General features: G+C 42.2%; 1 protein-coding gene across 3 annotated transcripts; it reads left to right on the plus strand.

The window, feature by feature from the left end:
- The first annotated feature begins 471 nt into the window (after positions 1-471).
- MAML1 (mastermind like transcriptional coactivator 1) lies at positions 472-23,878 on the plus strand. Of its 3 annotated transcripts, none has more exons than XM_062609878.1 (5): positions 472-1,046; positions 10,151-11,563; positions 13,800-14,069; positions 17,336-17,444; positions 19,497-23,878. In XM_062609878.1, the coding sequence occupies exons 1-5, from the start codon at positions 678-680 to the stop codon at positions 20,486-20,488; spliced, it is 3,153 nt and encodes a 1,050-aa protein (XP_062465862.1). In that variant the 5' UTR covers positions 472-677; the 3' UTR covers positions 20,489-23,878. The 3 variants fall into 3 exon arrangements, with proteins under 3 accessions (XP_062465862.1, XP_062465861.1, XP_062465860.1); XM_062609877.1 differs by having other exon boundaries at positions 473-1,046; positions 10,154-11,563; positions 17,330-17,444; XM_062609876.1 differs by having other exon boundaries at positions 474-1,046; positions 17,330-17,444.
- Positions 23,879-23,946: the final 68 nt, after the last annotated feature.

Genomic DNA, 23,946 nt, shown 5'->3' on the forward strand with positions numbered 1-23,946 from the left:
CTCACTCCTGGCTCCGCCCTTCGCAGCCCCTGATTGGCTGAGCTGCCGATGCCCCGCCCCTCTCGTGCCAGTGCCTTTTAAACGCGCCGGGGGCCGCCTCCAGCTCTCCGCGCTGCCCACCCACGCCTCCGCTGCGCAAACTCGCGCTTCCCATTGGCTGGGAGGGTGCCCATCACGGCTCGTGACGCGTTGCGCGCCGTGACGTCACCCGCCACCCAGGAAGCTCCGCCTATTTATTCTCAACTCGGCTCTTGAGGGGAAAAACAATTTCAAGATGGCGGCGGCGCGGATAACAATGGGGAGCCGGGGCTTCGGGCCGGACCGTGCCTGAGAGCGGCGGCCGCGGGGCAGCGCGGCGGGCTCCGGCTGGGCCCTGCGGCGGGTGGGGAGCAGCCGCCGGGTCAGGGCTGAGGGAGAGGTGGGGGGGGGGAGGGAAGCGAAGCGGCACCGGCCTCGGGGGAGAAGGAGGAAGTGGGGCGGGAGGGAGCGCAGCGGGCACCGCGCCGGGGCGGGAGGGGAGGAACCGGGGCGGGGGCGAACCCGGCGGGCAGCCCAGGGAAGGCCCGCGGCAGAGGGGGGAGCCCAGGGAAGGCCCGACGTGGGGAGCCCCCGCCATGGCGGGGTCCGGTGTGAAGAGCCGGTGAACGGCGGCGGCCGCCCCCATCGGTCTCCGGTCCATGGTGCTGCCCTCCTGCCCCATGGCGGAGTTCGTGGTACCGCGGCACAGCGCGGTGATGGAGCGGCTCCGCCGGCGCATCGAGCTCTGCCGGCGGCACCACAGCGCCTGCGAGTCCCGCTACCAGGCCGTGTCCCCGGAGCGCTTGGAGCTGGAGCGCCAGCAAACCTTCGCCCTGCACCAGCGCTGCCTGCAGGCCAAGGCCAAGCGGGCCGGCAAGCACAGGCAGCCGCCCCCGGCGCCACCGCCGCCCGCGCCACCTCCGCCGGCCGCCGCCGTCGCGGGAAGCGCCGACAGGACCGGAGCCAACGGCCTGGACGCTGAGCCAGCGAGCGGCGAGCAGCACGGCCGCAGCAGCACGTTGATCGCGGTAAGGCGCCTGCCCGTGCTCGTTCTCGTTCCCGGTCGGGGACCGGGGTGGTTGCGGCTGGCACAGTGACCTCCGGAGCTGGCACCGGCTGGAGGAAGGAGATGGGAGTTCTCGGGGTTGGTGCGATGGTTGCGGTGGGAGGGCTGAGGCTGGTGCTGCTTTGTGGAGTGAGTGCTCCTGTCTGCTCGGTTGCAACTTCGCAGCTGATAAGGTCTGGTTTATTCTTGTCACCTTTGCGCTTTGGAGGAGCACGTAAAAACTGGTGCCTGATGTGGTAGGAGTAGGGGATAGCATTTCGTGGTGGTTATGGTCCTTCGAACGACTGTGCTCTGAATGTTTCTAGCCATCTAAAACGTCCCTGCAGAAACTGTCAGAGGAGCCTTAATACTGCGGTGGCTTTGGATGTTTTCTTCCTTATGTCTTTTAATTTGGGCAGTCAGGTTTTGGTGGAGTCACTTGATAAGGATGTGCTTGCTACTGAGGGGGAACTTTTAAGACAACGTGTCTTAATTCTGGTACATCTTGGAAAGAATTTCAGTGGAAAGACAGCTGCTTATTTGCCACTTGCTCTCGTGGGTGTGAACGCTGTGGGAATCCCACTCCACCCATCAAAAACTGGCTTAGCTCAAAATCTTAATGTTTCTCTGGCTTCTCTAGCATTTCTGGTTGTCGGGATATATTCATACAGCCCTGTTTGTATATCAAGATAGCTCTTGCTTAACTTTTTCTGAGCCCTCTGAATATACTGCTGTGTACTAACGTGTCATGTAATGTAGGTTAGTAGGATAACCTTTACAGGCCGCCTGCCTTAATACCTTTCTTAAACCCAGTTATTTCTAAGTGGTGGCCTGTGTGCAAATGATACAGTACTGTTCTGAGTGTCTTTAAAAGGGGATACTGAATTGACCTGAGACATTTCCTGGTCAATGTATAGCTTAAATCATGTGTAAGATGGTCTGTGTGTTTGATCAGATTAGGAGGGAAGGAGGATGTGATTCTCTGCTCTCCTGAACTTCAGTGAGTTAAGTTTACAGCTTACTCTGTACTTGGGTATGACTGGACATGATGTGAAATACTGAAACATGGGCGTGTTGATGTAACTTTAAGTAGCACTTGGCAGCATGTGTGCAGCTTGTAGTGTCTGCAAGATGAACTGAAAATGTTATTCAGCTGAATTGTTGCTGTTCTTATTAACACACATACGAGAATCTGGGACCTGTTACTTTCTGAAGACTGAGATGCTTATGACACAGTTAGAGCACTTCAGATGGTTCTTAAAGAAGGGTACTTGAGGAAGAGAGAGAGCCGTGTGATTCTGTAAAACCTCCTGTGTAGCCGTTGTTTAGTAGACTGATCTTGAATGTAAACTTGTGTCAGAACAGAATTGACTCAAAATTATGCTTTATTATCTAAAGACTTGGTGGGATTTCGTTTATTGCTTGTCTGGACTCTAAGGCTTTCTGTATATCGGGCTCTATCCATTAACAGTGCTTATTTTTGTTACACTCAGAGCTCTTTAGCATATCAAATCCAGTTGCTTAAACTGCTACCACACGGTTTCATATTGATCTCCTAAAAGAAAGATGTCTTTAATTCATTAGTGGTGTTTCTTTTGAATTGCCTTGGATGTGGATGTGATCTCTTTAGCATCCATTATAATGAGGACTCTCAGCAGCAGTGAGGTTCTGAAATCCACTGCACATCTGGGGAAGCCCTTCTTGTACAGGAAGCTGCTGCCAGTGGCCAATTTACACAACAGAAGAGGGTTTTAGTGTATGAATGACTCTTCCTAGTGCTGGCCTGCTGTTTCCTTCCCAGGATACATGACTGTAAGCTTAATTGCAGCTGCTGATTCATCACCTGGGTACTGGGGTATGAAGTTGGTTTGCTTAGTAATTCAAGTTTTAAAAACCCAAACCCATCAACAACAACAACAAACTTCTGCTGCTGATTTCATTCGTTTGGCATAAAATACCAACCCAGAGAGCTACATTTACCTCTAGCAATCATGTAGCTGTTATCAAGACCAAGCATGTGCTTTCTACGGGAAAGACAGGGGCTTGGTTTACAATATCCAATAAAATTTGTATGGACACCAGAATTACCTGGTTTTAAATATTCTGGATACATTCCTTTCAAAAGAATGCTGCTATATTAGTGAAACATGCATTATATCAGTTATCATTGCTGTTACTGTCCAGAGTTTTCCATGGAGCTGCATATGAATCTTCTCTTGGAAACTGGTACTTTGCATTGAAAGTTAATCAAGTGTTTATTTTGATCCTTGAAAGAGATGACAACTCATATGAAGGTAAAGCATTTGTGATCTAGCATCAGAGGGTTCGTAGTAGAAGGGCATGAGGCAGCACTGCCACAAGCGTGGACAGTGTGTGCATTCCCACATGCTGTACATTAGAGCATCTGTAACATTCAGAATAGCCATGGGGAGCAGGATGATGCTGCCACTTCTGTCTTAATGTCTTCTGTGATTTTTCATGGGGCCAGAGTCAGATATTTTTTCTTCAATTAGTCTTTTATCTGTTTAGATCCTGAAGCTGAATGGATCTTGCTTATAAGCACAAGTAAGGGGTAGATTCCTCCTTTGTTTTCTTACTAAGCAGCTCTAAAATTTGAGCCATAGAAACTGAGATAACACGGTATTGACACAGGAATACTTTGGATGACTTGTGCACCGCGTAGGCCTGTCCTTCCTTTGAGGACAGAGATGAAAAACTTCTTAAATTTCAAAACCATTATTTAATGGGAAATTCAAATGTTAAAATTTACTTCATTTCTGTTAAGACTGCATTATTAAGACTGTGTTCAAAGTAGAAGATACTTAATGTTTGGATGATGTATTGTCTGTTGTGGTAATCTTGCATTTTTGAGAAACAGGGAAGTTGGGAAGAGAGAGGATGTGTCCCTTAGAACACTTTTTCCTCTTTGCCAGGTTCTGATTTGAGAAAGTTCATTCTAATAATGCTGTTTAAATTCTCAGCAGTAAAAGGTTGGCTTCCTTCTGTTTCTCTGACAGACTATAACATAATGTATCACTGAGCTGAAGAGAGTGTTCCATTGACATATGAATAAGGAGAATGGCAAGATCTGGGTTTTCATCTCCACTCCTTGTTTATGATGTGGTCTCTTGGAAGGAGACCTGCTGCCTGTCTCTTACAGGTTGTTTCCCCACCTGGGAGCAGTTGTTGTGCACATGGCTTGCTTGGTCTAGGGCTGCCACAAACCCACAAAGACTGTTTCTGGAATGGGCAGAGGAGGTCTAGTTGGTGGCCTGTCTTGGGAATGGGTTGCAATAAAGCTGAAGAGCAGACCAGCATTTGTAAGCTCTTTACTATGAGGGTGCTGAGGCGCTGGCACAGGTTGCCCAGAGAAGCTCTGGCTTCCCCATCCTTGACAGTGCTCAAGGCCGGGTTGGACGAGGCTTGGAGCAACCTGGTCTAGAGGAAGGTGTCCCTGCCCATGGCAGGGGGTTGGAAATGGATGAGCTTTAAGGTCCCTTCCAACCCAAACCAGTCTGGGATTCTATTTGGAAGCAATGGTAATTTTTACATTAATGAAAGGTAAGTTCTAATTTAAGCGAAAGCACCAAGTAAATAAGTTTAAAAAGAAGTTTCAGTATGAGGACAGCAGTGTCATGTTTCTTGGTCGAAAAGACCTAAAGTGATAAATTAAAGGGAATAGATTGCCTGGATTGTACTGACAAGCATGAATAGCATTACCCTGACGAAGCTTAGGCTGGAGCACTAACAATTCAGAAGATCTTGGTTCTGTGTAAGCTGTGGTGTAGGGGTGTTAAGTTGTGAAATTATGTTTTACCACAAAAATAGCAAATTATTTCCATGTTATTTATACATAACTCTAGTGCAGTGTAGTCTTGCCACCATTGTTTGTTTTTGCTGACAAGTCTGATAGTTTGTTGCCCAACAACTCAGACAGGTTTTTCTTTGTCTCCTTTTAATTCTGTGTGAGGTATTGTTGTATGTTTGAAACATTGCCCTTACTAGATGAGTTAGATATGCAGAGATGCTTCCTAAATTGTAAGGAGGTGGGAGTAACTGATGTGCTGCTGCTGGTGAAGTTCAAGTGAGGTGGTAGAGCCGGCACTGCAGCTGAAGGCACAGCAGTGTTTTTTGATTCAGCAGAACAATTCCTGTAGCAGAAGCTGCCCCTTGTGACTAATTCAGGCTCGGGATATTTATAGACCTGCATATCCACAGCCCTTCTTCACTCCAGCAGGCAGTCGCCCAAATACAAAAGTCTTCTGGAATTAAAGTAAAAGTCAGAATTAAAATTAGTCCAGCAGTTTGGTTCTGACAACGCAGTGGAATGCAGGAACACACTGGGTAATAAAACACTTGTCTTGCCGGGGGAGTGTGGCTTTGGAAGCTGTGGGCAGATGCACAGTAAAGGGGGAGTTTTCACTATGTCAGAATCAAGATGTTTTCTTTCTATACGCTACAATTTCTCACACTTGCATTGTTGTTCCAGCTTAAGAGGTTGTGAACTTTGTTGTCTCTGTCCTTGGCCAGACAGGAAAGGGGAATCTCTGTCTGTAGTGGACCTACTGTAAGCTCTGGTTCATGGGAGCTTATCTGTGTTGCAGTGCTACCACTTCCATGACAGAAAACCAGATATAATATGTTTTGGTTTTCCCTTCTAGGTGAGCATGCTGCTATCCAGCTAGGAGACGTATTGGAACAGATTGTTATTCTGTTTCTAGAATAATACGGCGTTGTTTCTTTGAAAATGACCAGCATTATATTTCTGTATTTGGTATTTCATGACAAATCCTTGTAGACATAATTCTGAGACTGAAATGGAAAGCTTCTTCCAAGTGAAATGCAAAACATCAAAGCTCTGTTGAGTCCTGTAAGAATATTTTAATCTCTGCAATAGATGCTTCAAATAAAACTAAAGAAGAACATTATATGGAGCCTGAAAGGTGCAGTATAAGAACCAGATTTTAAAAAAGTTGTGTTTCTGCCATGTCCACTAAGTATTTTTTCAGAAAAAAACTTTTATACAATTTCCATTTTTACACGTACGTATCATAGAATCCCAGACTGGTTTGGGTTGGAAGGGACCTTAAAGCTCATCTCATTCCAACCCCTCTGCTGTGGGCAGGGACACCTTCCACTAGACCAGGTTGCTTCAAAGTTCGGTCCAGCCTGGCCTTGAACAATTCACTGTGTTCAGTTACGGAACTCCAAGTATAACAAATCACTGAAGTTTTACAAAAGAAGTTTAATTGACTGTCCTCAGCTTAAAAATTCTGCATTGTGAAGCTCTTGCTTCCAAAAGAACAATGTGAACTAAACTTTTGTGCCTGTTGAGTTCTAACCCATTGAGATGTCATTGGTTTCAGATAATTATCTAAAACTAGTTTCAGGTATTGAGTGTTTCACAGTGATGTTTTGATTCCTGGAAAAATCAACAGCAACAAAACACAGAACAATTTTGTGCACTGTTTTGATTGGTGGTTCATGCCTCTTTCCCACCAAGACAAAGTTTTAAAGCTTTTCCAGTTTCTTCATGTTGGGCTTCCATGGTAGTTTGTGGACAGCTTTTGGAAGCTGTCATTCCTCTGCTGTTAGACCTCAGTGTGGCTGAGCGGTAAAACTGGTGGGTTTAAGATAGAGATTGAATACAGCTTATCAAAACTATCTGTGTGCTGTCCATTTCCTGATGGAAGCCTTGTCATTTGGCTGGGCATGTATTCATCTTCAGTGCTGTGGTCCTGTGTGCTAGCCAAGGAAAGTGTATATGTAAATTTACGTGCTGTGAATTAAGTGGTCAGAGGCTGACGGTGTTGGACACCTCTTTTGTTGCGATGGTTACACTTGGGGTTTATCACTTTGTGTTCCTCACGTGAGCAGCCCGCAGTTATGGCCTGACTTAGGTGTGCTCCTGCCCAGTAAGTGTGTTCATTACCATGTTGAGGACTGTCTATTTGCTCACATGAATAAAATGCAACTCTGATGATGTGGTCTGGAGGAGGTGCAACCTGTGGCCCTTCAGTGGCTCCTTGAAAAACTGTCCTGTTTTGGGCCAGAGGACTGAGGCTTGTTTACATCCCTTTCTTTGCACTGCTCCCATATTGGTTTAAGCACGCGGGATAAATGTTTGTGGGGTAACACTTTTAGGCAAAGCTAAATAGCAAAGATCATGGAGGTTCAGCTTGTTTTTGTGAAGTTGTGACGATGGAAAGGATTGGCTCATGTTACAAATCCAATGGATTGATTCTGCTAAGGAAACTGCGGACAGTATGCCAGTGGGCCACTGTGCCTCATGGAATGATAGTGGACAATAAAGTTAAAAGGATTTTCCAGTGAGTAGCAGGCTGTGCTTTACTTTGTCGGTGGTTCTGCTTTCTTGTTTTCTCCTTGCATTTTGGCAGAAGAGAACAGGTTTTTCTTGCCTTGAGAACTCTCTTGGAGCAGCTTGATATGTAGATAGCTACAGTCTGACTTGTGTCTCACATGCCCCTTGTTTTTTTCCCCCAAAACCAGATTATTTGGATAGACACAGACAAATTGGGGAAGAACTGAATTTAGTCTTTCTTTTGCTGTTAGGAAATTGAGAGCTGAGATACTGTGTAAGAAAGGAACTTCACAAGAGAAAGTTGCATTATTGCTTTTGACTCTTTTTACTGTGAAAACAGAACTAGGATGCAAGTGCAGTTGGTGAAGTCACCAAGAATCAGGTATCTGCGTGTTGTGACTGTTAAAACCCATTTAGATATCAAAGTCCCTGTGTGTTTTTGTTGACAGGAGGAGACTGTGATGGGTATTAGAGGGTTTATATTTTTCCAGACTACAGTAAGTGTAACTTGTAAGTTTGGATGATTTAAACTAGGTAGCTGCATATGTTACAAATGGTGCAGTACAGTAACAAAGACCTTAGGACAGATAAGCTTCTGAACATTTGTCCAGCACAACCCAGGTGGGCTGTGCAGCCTATGAAGAGCTGTGTGCACTTGTAACTGTAATGCTACCAAAGTCCTGGTTGCCTTGTCTGTATGAATTACAGTTACAGCAGTGACCCCAGTGGGCGTATATTCTGTTTTAATACAGAAATTTGCTTCAGCTATGAGAAGAATATATTCGGTGACCAAAATGAAGTTATTTGTATGTCAGTTTTCAGGATGTATGTTTCTCCCTAATGGTTTAGAATTAAGGAGGATCCATTCCCAAACGTTGAGTGATTGACTCATATGACCTTGGGCAAGTTACTCATCCACCTTGAGCTTTGGTTTTCCCGGTTGGAGTATTAAGTAAACACCGAGAAACTTGCTGAAAGACAAATGTTGTGATTGAGTTGAGGCTTCCTTGCTTTCTCTTGTTTCGCCTCCTTCCAAAAAGTAAATTTCCATTATTTTTTCAAGTCAGTATTTGAAAAATTCACTCTAAATCTGCTCCTCCAAGCCGTGGAGCTGATGTTCAAATCGAGAGAATTCAAGTTCCAGCCTCCTTTCCAGATGTACACCTCACCTTGCCCTACTAGGTCTGCTACTGCTATTTCCATGAACCATCTAGAAGATCAGGTCTCCTGGGAAGCTGCAGTCTACCCCTCAGATAAAAATAAGATGTTGCTGCTACCTATGCAAGCATTAAGCAAATAATGGTGTTTTTTTTTTCTGAAGATCAGCTGACTGTAGACTGTTTAAAAAGAAAAGATCACAGCAGTTAACCATGAACCAGTCCCTCTGTCCTGAAATCAGAGAATGCTGCTGCCCAGGCAAGTGCTGTGAAATTCCTCTGATTTATGCTGGCTCTGCATACAACCTCTTGCTTGAGTGCTGAGATCTTGAGGTTTCCCCTGTTTTTTCTTGGATGGGACAGTTTTCCCCAGGGGTTAGTGGACTACGTTGTGGAGACTGCGAGTAATATTAACATAAGCAGACTTGCCTTGAGGTTTGTTTAATGAGGTGCTTTTCTTCCATCTGAGAGAGCTGTTGTTCAGAGAACCACGCTTCAGATGGGTGACTTTTTGTGCGTCCTGCTGAGATGTTCAAAGGCATCTTGTACAGGTGAGGGGAGCTGATGGGAGCTTTCCTTCTTTACGTGCCCTGCTCTGTTGGAGCAGTGTCTCTGCCCTACAGGTTTGTCTGCGTTGGTGTAGTGATCCAGCACAAACAAAGAGCAGCTTTTCTTACAGAATGCACCTGAGGGGAGGAAAAGTTTATAGTGATCTTTGATGTGTGCATGAATTCTGTTTTCAGATGTTTTTGAGGTCAGTGGAAAGAACTTCATATTTGAGAGAATGCTGCCAGGAAAGAGAAGTTGAACAAAGGCTCTTAACTCTGGTTATAAAAGTGTTGCTGTACCCTCTGCTTGCTTCTAGGTGGCACTGCAAGAAAAAGAATATGTACATTCACCAGCTCTGAGAAGCCAACTGTTGAGCTGGTTGGGGCTCTGGTGGTCATAGCGCAGAGAGGAGCAGCTGACAAATACTCTAGGAGAAAGGAGGGAAGGAATAAACTAATTCAAATGTGATAGAATTGACTGAACTTTGAAGTGCATTTTACATCAGTGTGGAACAGTGATCACTTAGTTACAAACTGGGTTTGCTTTAGTGCCAAAAGTGTCATTGTGTACAAAAATTATGTATGAAGTTCTATAAATTGTAATCACAAGGGAAGTGGTTCTCCTCTCTAAATATTTCAGTGCTTTATAAAGGTGTCTTACAGAACAGTTATACGGTTATTTATTCTCATCTAAAATTTGAATCTTAACATTCTTCAGTATTTTCTTAGTTTTGAATAGGAAAAATCTTTATGTATTCCAGTTCACAGCCATTTCTCAACTTTTTGCTGTTGTCAAAGTATATGGTGGCTTTTGGAAGCAGTGGGCTCTGTCTGATATAGTGTATGTTTTCCAAAGTTTATCTTAAGAGCTGATAGTAAGGAAGTCATCTCATGTGATGACTTGTAAAACAAATCTACCCAAGGTAAAGATAGAACTTTTTTTCTAACCTTTTTTTCCTAAAATGTTTTATTCAGGGCTAGACAATGTTCTGGTAAGAAATAAAAATCCTGATCTATGAAATGTGAAACTTAATAACTAAACCCTTCCTTTCTTTTTCAGCAGCTCCATGAGACTGTGAAAAGAAAGCTCGATAGTGCTGCTTCCCCTCAGAATGGAGACCAGCAGAATGGCTATGGTGATGTATTTTCTGTGTCCAAGAAACTACGTCGTGATGATGGCCTTGGTGGAGTGGGTGGTTCTTCCAATGGAATGCCCCCTGTGTCTCCACTCCATCATCTTGACAAGAAATCTGGTGGTGGAGACACCTTGCAACTTAACGGAAAGCATCCCATGGGGTTAGATGGCATCAGCAAGAAGTGTCTTCCAGATTCCAGCCTACAGATGAACGGAGGTGGTGATGCTGATGACTCATTTCCTCTGAGTCTGAACAAAGAGCTGAAGCAGGAGCCCGTAGATGATCTTCCATGTATGATTGCTGGGGCAGGAGGGTCTATATCTCAGAATAATTTGATGCCTGATCTTAATCTTAATGAGCAAGAATGGAAGGAACTTATTGAGGAGCTTAATAGATCAGTGCCCGATGAAGACATGAAGGATCTCTTTAATGAAGATTTTGAAGAAAAGAAAGATGCAGATTCTTCAAATTCAGCTGCACAGACTCCATTGCCACAAGATATTAACATAAAGACTGAGTTTTCCCCAGCACCCTTTGAACAAGAACAGATGGGATCTCCCCAGGTTCGATCCACTTCTTCAGGTCCAGCATTTATTGGTGCTGCTTCTGTACCTGTCAGTGCCGCTTCTCCAGCAGTTGGTAGTTCTCAGGCTATGTTTCAGTCTTCCAGTCAGTCAATGACTGAAAATCCTAATCAACCCATGATGCAGGCATCAAACCACTCTCAGAACGTCCAGAGGCCTCTCCCCAATGTGTTGTTACCTGGGAAGGGTGCAGGAAGTGCCAAAGAAATGTCTTCTGCTCATCAACTTCAGCAGATTGCTGCCAAGCAGAAGAGAGACCAGATGTTGCAGAACCAGCAACAAGCTTCACAAGTCCACCAAACAAATCAGATGTCCACGTGGCAACAGTCTGGGCCTTCCCATAGTCCACTGCCTGTCCCATATACCATGGAAAATCCCACCAGCCCATCAGTTTTCCAGCCTGACTTCAACAATCAAAAACTCATGATGCCTAATATGGGAAATAAAAGCTCACCTAGAGCTGGAGGCAATTACCATGTGAACATTTTGGGTCATCAGCAAAACAGCTTGAACCAGAACAGTGTGAATAGTCAAGGCTCTATGCTAGACTATGGGAACACGAAACCTCTTTCGCATTACAAAGCAGAATGTGAACAGGGGGTGACAGTACCTGGTCAGAACAAGACACCGATGTTGGCATACATACAACAGCGTCAGCAGCCACCTCTGTCTCATGTGAGTGATGACCAAAATGGGATGATCCTGTTGAAACCCAAGCCTGGAAACATTGCCTACAGACTGCCGCACAGTCAGGTGAATGTTCTGGGTTTTGTTACCTTTGTTTAGGAGCAGATTTAAGGTCTTGCAAGAGCGTGTTGGATAGGTAAGGCTGGAGTACAGATTCCTTGGTATTGTTTCGAAACAGTTGCCACATGATTTAAAACAAGAAAATTACAATATGCAGTAAGCTGAGACAAGAATCAAGAACTCTGTTTCACACTGGGGACAGTTTTTAATAGTTCTAGGTCATGTGGTAATGTGTGATTTCCAGCTTAATATACTTTGTGGGTGACAAATTATGTCACACTTCATAGAAGCTTCTACTTGCAAAGATAAATAGATGCTTTGTAAACTTTTGCCTAAAATAACTCTCATAAGACTGTAGTGTTAAGCAGTGTTCTCAAAGAAGCTTTGATTTCTTTACCTTGGTTTTAGTCCCTACTTGTGTCAGAGTTGGCTTACTATAAAAAGACATGCCTTCAGTTGCTGCTTTTTTGAAGAGAGATGGAAGTGGGGCTGCATTCCTGATTTCTTGGGTGTTCCTTGGGGCTTTTCGAATCTAATGATTTGTTATTGGTTAAGTCTCTGGGGACTGGGGAAGCACAGATTAAAAATGAATAATAGAAATATTTGTCTGCTTGAAGCAATATGCTTCAGGTTCTCCTGTAAAGGAAAATCACAGATGGTGCTTCTTTGCCTTCTATAGAACTGTTACTACAGGTGTGTAGCAGGTGAAAATTAATGAAGTGCATGGAAGTATAGAGCTGGGATTCTGTGACATGTGCCTACAATGCACATACGAGAGGGCTTGTTGAGAAAAAAAGTCTTTGTTATAAGGATTAAAGCTTCTCTCTCAAAAGCTGTTGGAGATCCAGCTCTAGTCGTATGTTCCCTCAGCAAAACAAAAACCGTCTGAAGAAGATCTGATTAGCCTGTGATAAAGACCACACTGATGGACAAATAACAATCTGAGATCAGTGTGTGCTTCATAAGGCACTAAAAGATTAACCTCTTCAAAAGCTTCAGCAGTAACAATGTAGAAACGTTTTGATGGAAGAAGGGGAAGGGTAGGGATGACTGTGAATGTCACATCTCTCCCTCGCTGAAAACCATGAGGGACACCCTGCATCTACGCTGCTCTGCTTGTACTGAATTAACAGAAATACTGATGAATGCTGCTGGAGAATTCCTCCAAAACCTGCATGTAGAACAGCTTAGCACAGCATTACCTGTGTTTGGCTCATGATTTCTAATGAAACTGCAGCCAACCCATTAGCTTGAAACTTGTATTTGTGTAAGTGGAGATGAAGCTGAACTGTGCTTAAAAAGGAGAAAAATTTCAGATGGATTTGATGGTACAAAGATGACAATATCAGATCTTGGATTATAATTGGTCCATGTTATTTTTCATTATCCCAAGTTCCAATCTGCAGAAAATCAGACTTATGAAAAATTAATAACAGATTTATCTGTAGAAGTATTTTTCTCTGTGGAATATGGTGATGATTGGATGCCATTAAAATACATTAAGGCTCATTTTGATCAACGATGGCCTTCTTCCCCTTCACCTCGAATAGTAAATACCAAAAAATCAACTTTAGGAGGGGAGGCACAGACAGTTGCTGACTTAAATGTTGACAGAAGAGGCAGGATTTAAATAAATGTTTTGTATAATGCAGATTTAAAATGTAGTGTTTGAAAAGCTGCTATCAAAATAAACTGAAGCTAGTGTGCTTTGTAATGGGTACTGTTGCCTGGCTAAGCAGAAGCCCACAGAGCTATGCTCAACTGTTTGAGCTGGACTTTGAGAAGTACTTTGAGACTGAAGTTAAAGCCTCTATTCCTAAATATTGTGGAGCTTCTGAACTTAACTCTGAACCATCATTTCTGTGTCTGGCATGTTAAAGGTGAGGTTTCAGCTGTCTTTAGTTAGCTGACGTGGAAATTGTATCACACTTTGCCTTTTCTAGTAGATGCTTCACAGGTGAAGAAGCTGTTGCATAAAGATGGGAAAATATAAGGAACTGATCTAATTTTTTATTAAATAGTGTAAAAGTACAAATAAGCAATAATGGGCAATTTCTGTTTTTCTGGGGTGTATTATGATTCCCCTCACTGTGTAGACTTTATTTACAAGGCCTTTCTTCCTTATCATGGTCACCACCATGATAGTGCCTTTCCTCACCTGTGTAACTACATAGTTAGTAAATTCAGTTCTGGATGGCTCATCTCTTTCTGTAGCTCATGTCACTTTTTCTATGTTCTGCAGGATCAAAACCCTTCTCCTAATGTTCCTCGTGTTCCTGTTTCTGTCCCGGGCGCTGGTGTTGGTGCCCAGGCTCCCAGCGTCTCCATGGCAGGTAACCACAGCAACCCACCTTATCTCAGCAATCAGCAGCAAGCAGCAGTGATGAAGCAGCACCGAATGCTGATGGACCAGCAGAAGCAGAGAGAGCAGCAACAAAAGCACTTGCTCATGGAGCAACAGAAGCAGCAATTCCTAATGGAGCAGAGACAGCAACATCTTCTGGCTGAGCAGGTGAGGGGAGCAGCAGTCTGTTTTCCTTTGCACTGATTTGCTTTGGTGGATGAAATAGCATTTGAGATTTTGTTGGACACTTATCATGTTACAAAATAGGGGATGTAAACTGCAGGACACTTTGGTATCCTAAGTATAATTGCTGTTTTATATGTCTGTAATAACCCAAAAATGTAGCACTTGCTTGCAAAGACTTGTTTTTGCTGTTGTTACAAGGCACTGTGGTAAATGGTAAGAATAAAATAGGTAGAATTGAGTATTGTGGAAATACAAGACAATACATGGAGAGAATGTATCATACCAGCAATGGTGTAATCTGTGAAAAAAGGCAAATGGAATCAGAGAAAAAAAAAGATACAGTTGAGATACTGTTGATGTGTTCTGTAGAACTTTGGAAGTGATGAGCAAGGGATTCTGCAAGCTCATTGTGCCTTCTGCCTGTTTTCCCTATGAGATCCACAGCAGTTCGTGCTTCAGATTTGAAAACATCTTTGACTAGTTTATTTGAGGAAAATAATTGGACATCTGCATCCAACTTGCATCTTACCCTGCCAAAAGAATTTAGCACTGCTGTCCATCAGACTGCAGAAAGCTGCTTTAGCCTCTCTCAGGGCAACAGGCTCTTTGTGTGAACATTTCTAAGCTTTAAACATTTTGCAAGTCTTTCAGTTGGGAATTAGCCCAAAGGGCCTTGTTCCTGTCATCAGTGCTTTTCTGCACTTTCAGAAGTCCATGCAGGCATGTTCCAGGCACTGGCACTGTACATACAGAGAAATGTCTGGTGTGGGAGAAGGTGAAAATGAATTTTCAAAGAAGGTTTGAGACCCAGGGAGAGCCTTACCATTTGTTGCATCGGTGGAGCTGTGCCAAGTCCAAGCAAATGGCTTTTTTGATCACCTGGAGACTTCTCTTAAAATTGAGGACTAGATTGAAGTGATAAAAACACCCCTTAAGTTCTGGAGCCAGTGTAGATAATAATATGGTTGGCAGTGTTTTAAAGAAAATGAGTGAATGTTGGTAAAGGTACATTTTTGATATTTGGGTAAAAACAATTTGGCTAAGGGACTATCACAATGGAAATACACTGTCAAAAGACTGAAGGACAAAAATTGCCCAGAGCCTCAGTAAAAGAATATTTTCTGGATGAGTTCTGTGATCTATAAACTTATATAAATAAATGTAACACTTTTAGTAAATACTTCAGGTTTTGATGACTTGTAGTTTTTAACATTTGTTTGTTACTCTCTTAAAACGTTAACAAACAGGTACTCTTTGAACGAAGGTAGGGAGAAAGGAAATATGGGGTGTTGCCATCCTGCTTGTACTTCTGCTCCACTGGTTACTGGTGATTTAGAGCTCTTAAAGCTGTGTCCCAGTAGATTTTCTTAGCTGAGTAATGGGCCTAATGGCCATCAGACCTCTGAACAGTGGGGTGGTATATTCACAGGGAGGTAAGTAGCGTATCTCAAACACAGTGTTCAAATATGTATATATGTAAAATTTTCCAACCTACTTTGCTTCTGCTTTACCCAGCACATGTCATTGTAGTAAATATCAGTGTTATGAAAATATTTTATTCCTGTCCTAGTTGTGGTATCTCTGACTTCTACAGCTTGCATCTTTGGATAGCGATAGTGGGACATGGATCCAAATAAGGAGCAGCTTTGCTTTAGAGCTGAACAGACTTAAACTGAATTTGCCACATTTCTTGGCCTTTCAGGTTAGATCTTGATAGCATTCTAATTTGGTATTTATTTCTTTGGATACACATGATACTGGATGTAGTTTTACAAAAGATCCTTGAATCATTTGGCATCTATTTTGCTGGAGAATTACAATTTCAGGTAGTTTCAGTGGCATTCCCTGCCGCCCTAAAGCTGTCTTTGCATTTGGTATCTTGTATTTTTTTAACATTTTTACTATTTTTCCTTTGGTTTTTTTTCTGAGCCAGGTTCTGCAGCTCTTGATTTTCTCAGAGCTATGGCATCTCTTGGCTTCTGTGGTCAGCCTCTTTCAGGTTTGACTGGTCCTGCAGGCAGCAGGTCCTTTCTGTCAGGCAGCCTGCCCTCTTCATTCCTCTGCGTGTCTCAACAGCTTCTTAGTTGTAGATGTTTCAGAAGGATGGTAGTAATGTCTATCTGCCTATTTGTTGCGTTGCACTCGTCTCTTCTTTAAAGGCTTATTGCTTGTGTCTTTACACCAGTGCTCTTGGACTTTCTGTCCCCGTTTCTGTGCTCTGTGTAGTTTTTCAGATAGATAGATGGTTGTCCATTGTATCCCTCTGAATTTCAGGCTGGTTGAAGATAGCTGTGGAAGCAGAGCCAGAAATACTTTGCCTGTTACATTTTGTATTGTAAAAGCAGCCTGTGGCTGCTTACACTGTCAAGATCTCTGAGTGTACCATTAGTGGATGTACAGGCACTCTTGATGTTCCCCTCAAGGCTTTAAGTTTCATTTTCCCCAGAAATTTCCTAACAGAAAATTAGCTTGTTTTATTTCACAAATGGTTTTAGCATCAAGTAGGCACAGGTTGAATGTGCTTTTAAAGAGGCAGGGTTATTTTGAACCATTAGTAGGGTTTCTTTCAATTGTTTGGTGCATTAAGAAAATGGTTTTGAACAATGATTGCAAAACTTGTATCGCTTCTGTTATAAACTCAGTGCTGCAGTTTTCCATAATCTTCTAGAAAAATCTGTGCTATAGAAGAATTTAGGCTTGCGAGTATTTCTTTTCATTTTTTGAAAATAAGGGCTAGAAAATAGTTAAATGTTTAGTTTTTACTTTTCTAATGATATTTTTAACTTCTGTTTGATTTCTAAAGAGAGGTCTAAAATTGATCTGGGATAAAGAGCTAAAAAGGATGTGTAAATTTCTTTTATACACACTCTTCAGCTCTTTTTGTACTTGTTAGTGGCTTTAGAGTATTGCTAAAAATGCCTGTTGATTGTTACTGGTTAAAAGATTTTTTTAATCTCAGGTTTTTCTGTGTTTTAAAGGCTTCAGACATGCATTGCAATAACTCCTGTAATACATGCTGTTGTCCTGTGTCTGAGTTCCTAATCTTGTCACTCATCAGATGAAGCTGACTGTGTTTGAGCCTTGAGAACCAAGGTTTGAAGTGACTCTAAGTCACTTACAGAAGCCCCTTCAAGTACCAGCTCCCCATGGAAGCATGCACATAGCTTGTTTTTATCCAAAGTAGTCACCCTTGGAAAAAGCTTGACTTGTTTTCTAATTGTCTTGCATTGGACCTTTCTTAGGAGAAGCAGAGGCAGCAGCAGGAGCAGCAGCTGCAGCGGCATCTGACTCGACCACCTCCCCAGTATCAGGATCAGCCACAGAACCCGTACCAGCAACCAGTTGGACAGTTCACAGGTGAGTAAACATGGCAGTGAAAATAGTGGCATTAGAAATATCAGGAGTAAAAACCAAGGTGTCTTCAGATTCCCTGGGTTGGATAGCTTTTAATTAATTTATTACAGCACCTTCCCACGTCACTGTGGGATTCTGTTGCAAAGTAACAGCTTCCCCTGTCCCAGATATCTGGGACAACTTAAGCTTCTGATTCTTAATGCTGCTTTGGAAGTGGGTAAAATTCTTAAGTACCTTCATTGTTCTGAAAGCCTTTTTATACCAGTATTTGCTTTTAGAGGTTGTAAATTCTTCTGACTTTCATATATTAGGATTCTTTTTTTTTTCCCTGAAGCTTGTATCTATCGCAGGCCCTCATTAAGGAAAAATAAGGGATGTATTATTTCTCTCATCTTCTAGGATGAGTTTAACATTGTCTAATATTTTTAGCCCTTTAGAAGGGAATGCAACTTGAATTCTCTTCATTACATGTTAGTGTCCTGCATGGTTTTTTTTTTTGTAGGAGAAGCAGCTTGGTATGTCTTCAGTGTTAACGCTGATAAATAAAATACTGTGTAACGCTTAAACTGGAATAACTTCATAAATGTAGAGTACAGTAAAAACTCATCTCCTTACCTGAAAAATCCTTACTAACAGGACACCAAGAAGCCATTTGTCTTTCTTCATAAACCTAGAGTACAAAAAAGTACTCATTCCTTACATTTTGTTTCCTTACTCTCTCTATTCCCACAGAAATAAATAATGAAGGAAAAAGATGCAAATAGAAACATGATACCCTCTTTCTGACAGAGTTCTGACTATCCAGTGTCTATGCAGAGCTATGACTGGGTTTTGTTACTTAGCTGAAACAACTCAATACCAATACAAAAGGCTTGTGTGTTAGCACAGTCATCAGTAGCATCCTTCAGATATTGCATGGAAACATTTTGTTTCTCCTGCTTTTTTTCTACAGAAATGCAGTAGAAATAGAGTATGTTTTGCTATAATGAACGTCAGCATTATCAAATCTAATTTTCCCTTGTTCTGATGATGATAACTATTTTTTTGCATCTTAAATCCTACCTCTTCACTGGAGCTTTCTAGTAAGGCTCTTCTCCCACCCATCCAACCCCCTCATAACGTTGGTGCTTTTATAGTAAGCTTTGTTGACAATTCAATAGAATTTGAATTGTATTTTAATATATTTGAATAATTATATGTGGATAAAATAATAATGATGGAGAGGCAGTATTCCTCAGCTATCTTTAAATATGAAAAATGTCTGCTGCTTTTCAGTTTGAAAGTAGGGAAAGTACTGGTGTAGGTAAATTTCCCTTGGTTGACTGTAAGAAGTGTATGGGGGGGATTATATGCATTACACTTCACAGTGCTTCTCTGTTCTTTTTTTGCTTTAAGTAGGGGGTTATTTATAGGAGAAATGTTTTTACTTGTTTATGAGAACAAATAACTATTTTGCCTGTTTTTTTTTTTTGCTGAGAAGACTTATTTTTGCAAATCATCTTGCTTGGTTATCAGCAGTGCTATTAACATAGCAAAGATTTCATTGTGGAAATCCAAATGATACTCTGCCAAAAATTTCTGATAGTTATATGAAATAAAAGATATGTCTGGAATTGGGAAAACACAGGAGTGGAAACCCTACAGTTGTACAATAAGAGATAAACTGTGTGTGCATCGAATAACTGACAATGTGTGTGCAGTAAGTGGTAGTTTTTAACAGCCTAGCATGCACTTCAAAGTCTGTGTTTTCCTTTGTTCACAAAGAAATATCAGAGTCCTACCTTTAAAGTCTAATTTTTTTTTTTTAATTGATGCTGAACTCTTAGAAGTGGTATTCAGATTTTTTAGGACATTGGCATATCTGTGTTTGTGATCAAGGTGGAGGTGCTAACTGGAGCAATAGTTGACGCTCTGTAATTAAAGTACTGCTGCGTGTGTATTGGTTGCATTGGTTGGCTTATACAAATGCAGCCATACCTCTGTTCTGGATTACGGTGTCCACAAGCTTGGTTGAACCAAAGTATTTAATGTACAAAATATTACTTTGTATTTCAGGGTCATCTTCAGCCATGCCTGGGGTCAGTAATTTGGGACAGTCCAGCTCCAGTAGTCCACGGATGTTTCCTCAGACCCAGAACATGATTCAGATGGGACCTGGGCACAGTTCTGTTCCTCCACTCCAGTCGGGCTCCAGTCAGCAGGATCGGGGCGTGACTCAGTATACCAATATGCAAAACATTCAGCGAGGGGGATTATACAACTTGGCTTCTGGTATGACACAGATGGTTCCCCAGCATGCAGCTCAAAGTGCCAACGGGCAGCCACCGATGCAGAGACAAGGCAGCTTGGGCCAGGGTGCTGCTGTTCCTGCTGGGTATGGGCAAAATACCTTAGCAAACTCAAGTATTTCTCAGCAGCACAATAAAGGTGCTCTGAATCCAACCTTATCTAAGCCACAGATGGCAAGAGTGCCAGCGGCTATGGGGGCTCAAAATCCATCTTGGCAGCACCAAGGTATCCCTAATATTAACAACCAGACACAAGCAAACAGTGGCTTAGGACCGTTTACTACCAACTCCTCTTTCCACATGCAGCAAACTCATCTAAAGATGGCCAACCAACAGTTTGCCCAAGGAATGCCTCAGGTAAGCCTAAGCACCAGCAGACCGATGACCTCCATGAATGCTGCTGTCTCTGGGCAGATGTTGTCATCATCCTTAGGTGCTCAGCAGCGGACAAACCCACCTACTCAACAGCAGGTACCCTCACAGCAAGTCTTGCCTGGCATCAACCAGACTGTTCCAGATCTGAATGCTTTCAGCCAGAATCCAAATCAGCAAATGCCCAACAGAGGTAATCTGCACTGTAGTCAAGGGTACCCTGTGAGGACAACCAGTCAAGAGCTGCCTTTTGCCTACAGCGGTCAGTCGGGCAATAATGGACTTCAGAACTTAACTGGTGACACAGATCTGATAGACTCATTGCTGAAAAACAGGACTTCAGAGGAGTGGATGAATGATCTGGATGAGTTGTTAGGGACTCATTAAAATGGGGCTGAGGGTGGGGGTTCTACTTTTTAATTATTTCATGAAATATAAACAACACTTGGACCAAAAAACCTGTGGCATTGAGGAGACTTGCAGGCATTAGAGGTAAATGGTTGGGAAAGGGACTGGAGCTGCTTCTCAATGAGTGTTGATAGGTGGTGATGGCGCACCAAGCAGGTCCGCTGGAGTAGTTTGCTTTGTCTTGGTGTCTCTAAGGAGTCGCACACTTGAACAGGTCAAAAAATCCTGTGCGTGTCCTCGCCAGCCTTTCAGAAATCTCACTTGCAGTGTTCTAAAATGAATTTTTTTTTAATTATTTAAAAATAAAATTCCACAAGAAATAGTGCAGAAAGAAAGCAAATAGTTGCACAAATTGTGTTTAGGACGTAGTCTCCTGCGGCTAGTACTTGCAATAATTATTTGTTCATAGCTTGACATGCTGTTGTAGTACAGTCCATCAAACTTCTGACTTTGAATTTGAGAAGAGGCTGTATGCACCTGAGTATGCTTGCAAAATGTTTTGAGTTCTTTTCCCCATTGCTGAAGCGAGTGCCTGTACTCTCAATAAGCAAGTGATATTTCACAGTAAATATTGCTAGATGCTGGTAATAGATGAAAGAAAGTATTAAAACCTGGCCAGTTAGTCTAGGTAGTCATCTTAATAGATTGTAGTCTTTTAAGCTGCAGTTTGCACTCTGTTGTAGAGAGGCACAGTTCTTGGCTTATACCTTGCTGTGTTTAAAGGGGGGAATTTCTTATGGGAGAACTTTTAAACTATAGTAGGTTTAACATGAATTGTAAAGCCATTTACTTTGCACCTGTTTCTTCATAACTTATTTCCAAAGGTAGTTGTATTTAAATGAAGGCTTTGCTTCATGACAGCTCATCTAGTTTTCTTTGTTGTAAAAAGTAAAACTAACTTTTGAGAGCAGTTCATTCCCCAAGTGGTTAGCAATGAGCACAAGACTTTGTCACTTCAGGACAAAAATGAGGAAAAAAGGAATTTGGCTGAGAGGTGGGAAGTCCTTATCAGCAATAATAGCACAGGCAGCCTGGGAGGATACTTGTATCAGGGTTGCTCCAGTATGGAAGTCTCCCCCTTTAAATACCTTTTTGTTTTTTTAATGACTGGGTTACGAGTTTGATAATCTTTCTACAGTCTGGTGGATTTACTTCTTTAATATCCCTTGAAGCTGGTTCTTCAGCTCATCCTGAGGAGACCTCTTATCCATAAGTTGGGGTCAGTACCAGAAAGGACAAAAACCACAGTGGGAACAGTCAGTGTTCCAAAGTCCTTACTTTCTACCAAAAAAATCCCTTATCCACCAACAAACCACCTTGCCTTAACCTTTATTTTAAAAGGAAAATAAAGTTGAAAGCTTTTGTTTTAAATGCACAAATACCTCTTCCCTTTCGAAATCCACTCATTTAAACTTTCTAACCAAACCCAGCATTGTGATTTAAAAGCAATTTCCTTCAACACAGACTGGCTTCTTCAGGAGTTTTCTGCACTGCAGAGATGTGTGAGAGGGTTTTTTCCAGAGTGGGTGAAGGGAAGTGAAAGGTAACATAGATTTCAAAGAAGGAAAATATTTTACTGTATCTGCAGCTCCTTTTGAGACAATTTGCACTTTTAAAAACTGCTTTTTTAACACTAATACTTTAGCCCTTTCCAAATATGCATGGAACATGGTTTGTCCAGCACACTTACCTAGTGTGGATGAATTACCCTCTGTTGGACAGATCTGATGTATCATGTTGAACTGTGGGTGAAAGATGTGCATTGATCAGTGGGTCCCACCATTGAATAGTGGATAAAACTTCACTGAAGCAGACTTAATCCCTCATAGAGCTTTTGATAACGTAAAGATTGTCTTTGGATGGGAAGACGAAGGTGTTAGTTGATGACACTTCTGGTATTTTGTAGAATAAGTAGTTGAGATGCAAATAACTAATGCTAACTTTTCTTATACTGGCAATGTAAGAAAAGAGCTAGTGAGTTTGGTTTACTGTTTCAGTTAAACCAAAACCTGGTCCAAGGTAAGTGTCATTAGAAGAATATAGATATAAACTAGCAATGGCAGGGGAAGGAGTGTTTGCTGTATTTCTATTTCTAAGGGTTAACTTTGCACCAGTGTGCCTTCCCTTCCTGTTGGGGGTGCTTGGGACCTCAGAATTTCAGGTGACATCCTTCAGTGTCACTATTTTTTTTTCTCCCCCTTACAAACACTTGAGAGAAGTTACAGGGTAGTAGGATTCAGCTCTTGTTTCTTCCCTGTTTAGGTTGTGGTGAAATCTGCTGCATTTTCCAGTAGATTTTGCACACAGGCTGTGTTCTGAGTAAGTCAAAATACAATCCATCCAGTTGTGATTTTCTTAATTGGAGTTAAAGAGCATCTGCTGTTTGCATTATTACTACCAAAAAAAGCAATCCAGCTAAATGTCCAGGAAAATGCAGGTGTGCTCTTTCCTCCACTGTTTCTGGAAGCTAAGGTGGATATTGCCCTGCTTGACCACCGGGTTTGTTCAGGAAGGTATCTAGGTTCAATGACAGGGCCTTTTCATGGTACTGTTGAAGTAAAATTCAGTGTAATTCTAGGCAAACTGGCTTATGATGCCCATTGGTCTTCATATGTGAACAGGATCCAAACAGCATTTAACCTGCTAGGAAAAGCAGCCATCCCTTCTGGTTTGGGTCCCTGTCCACATAATACAGTCGGACCGCTGGAAAGACGGTGTCACTGTAACAAAGTGGAGACAGTTCAATGGAAATGAACATACGGTTTAGATGTCCATAGGTGCACAGGTAGGGCTGGGCTTTGCCTTTGTGCCCTTGAACATGTAGCTGTCTATATATGCACTTGGGCTTTCCATTTGCTGCAGCTTCAGAGCAATAAAACTTATCTCCCCTGAACTGTACCTAGCCAGCCGCCCATGGCTTTATTTATGAACTGCGGTTTTGGCTGGGTAGGAAAGGTGAGAGTGTCACTGTGCAACATCCACTGCCTTCCAAAAACCACGATTCAATTGAAAAGGGTGCTCAAAATTTTGTTATACACATTTCCTTTGTGTAAATAAATGTTTACAATTTTATATTAAAGATTTGAATAAGAGTTAGATCTTCTGACTGTATATTTTTTACTTTTTATAGATTTTAAAACTATAATTCTTTATATATGTGTTTGGGGGGTATTATGGTAAGTTTTATGCTTGTAAATTGAGAACAGTTGAATTTGATGCTAACCTTTATGAATTTTTGTCATTGAAATGTATAAAGAGTCCATTAATCCCCTTATTCTTTTACTACAATTACTGGTGCACACCAAAAAGAAATCCTTCACTTCTGTTTTATCATTATAAAATAAATATTTTGCTAGTGTATTAAACATACATGGTGTGACTTTATACATTTGTGTGAGCTGAGCAGAGTTCAGCATTGCTGTTCCTAGTGAGATGGC

The sequence above is a fragment of the Pezoporus occidentalis genome, unplaced genomic scaffold, assembly GCF_034315485.1.
Source record: "Pezoporus occidentalis ecotype Australia unplaced genomic scaffold, CSIRO_AGI_Poc_V1 ctg142, whole genome shotgun sequence".
NCBI lineage: Eukaryota > Metazoa > Chordata > Aves > Psittaciformes > Psittacidae > Pezoporus > Pezoporus occidentalis.

Excerpts from the sequence above, each read along its gene's own strand:
- MAML1 (XM_062609876.1), top strand. The coding sequence starts at position 678 with ATGGTGCTGCCCTCCTGCCCCATGGCGGAGTTCGTGGTACCGCGGCAC. Across the intron at positions 11,564-13,799 it reads ACAGACTGCCGCACAGTCAG|GATCAAAACCCTTCTCCTAA; the intron begins GTGAATGTTCTG and ends TATGTTCTGCAG. Across the intron at positions 17,445-19,496 it reads ACCAGTTGGACAGTTCACAG|GGTCATCTTCAGCCATGCCT; the intron begins GTGAGTAAACAT and ends TTTGTATTTCAG.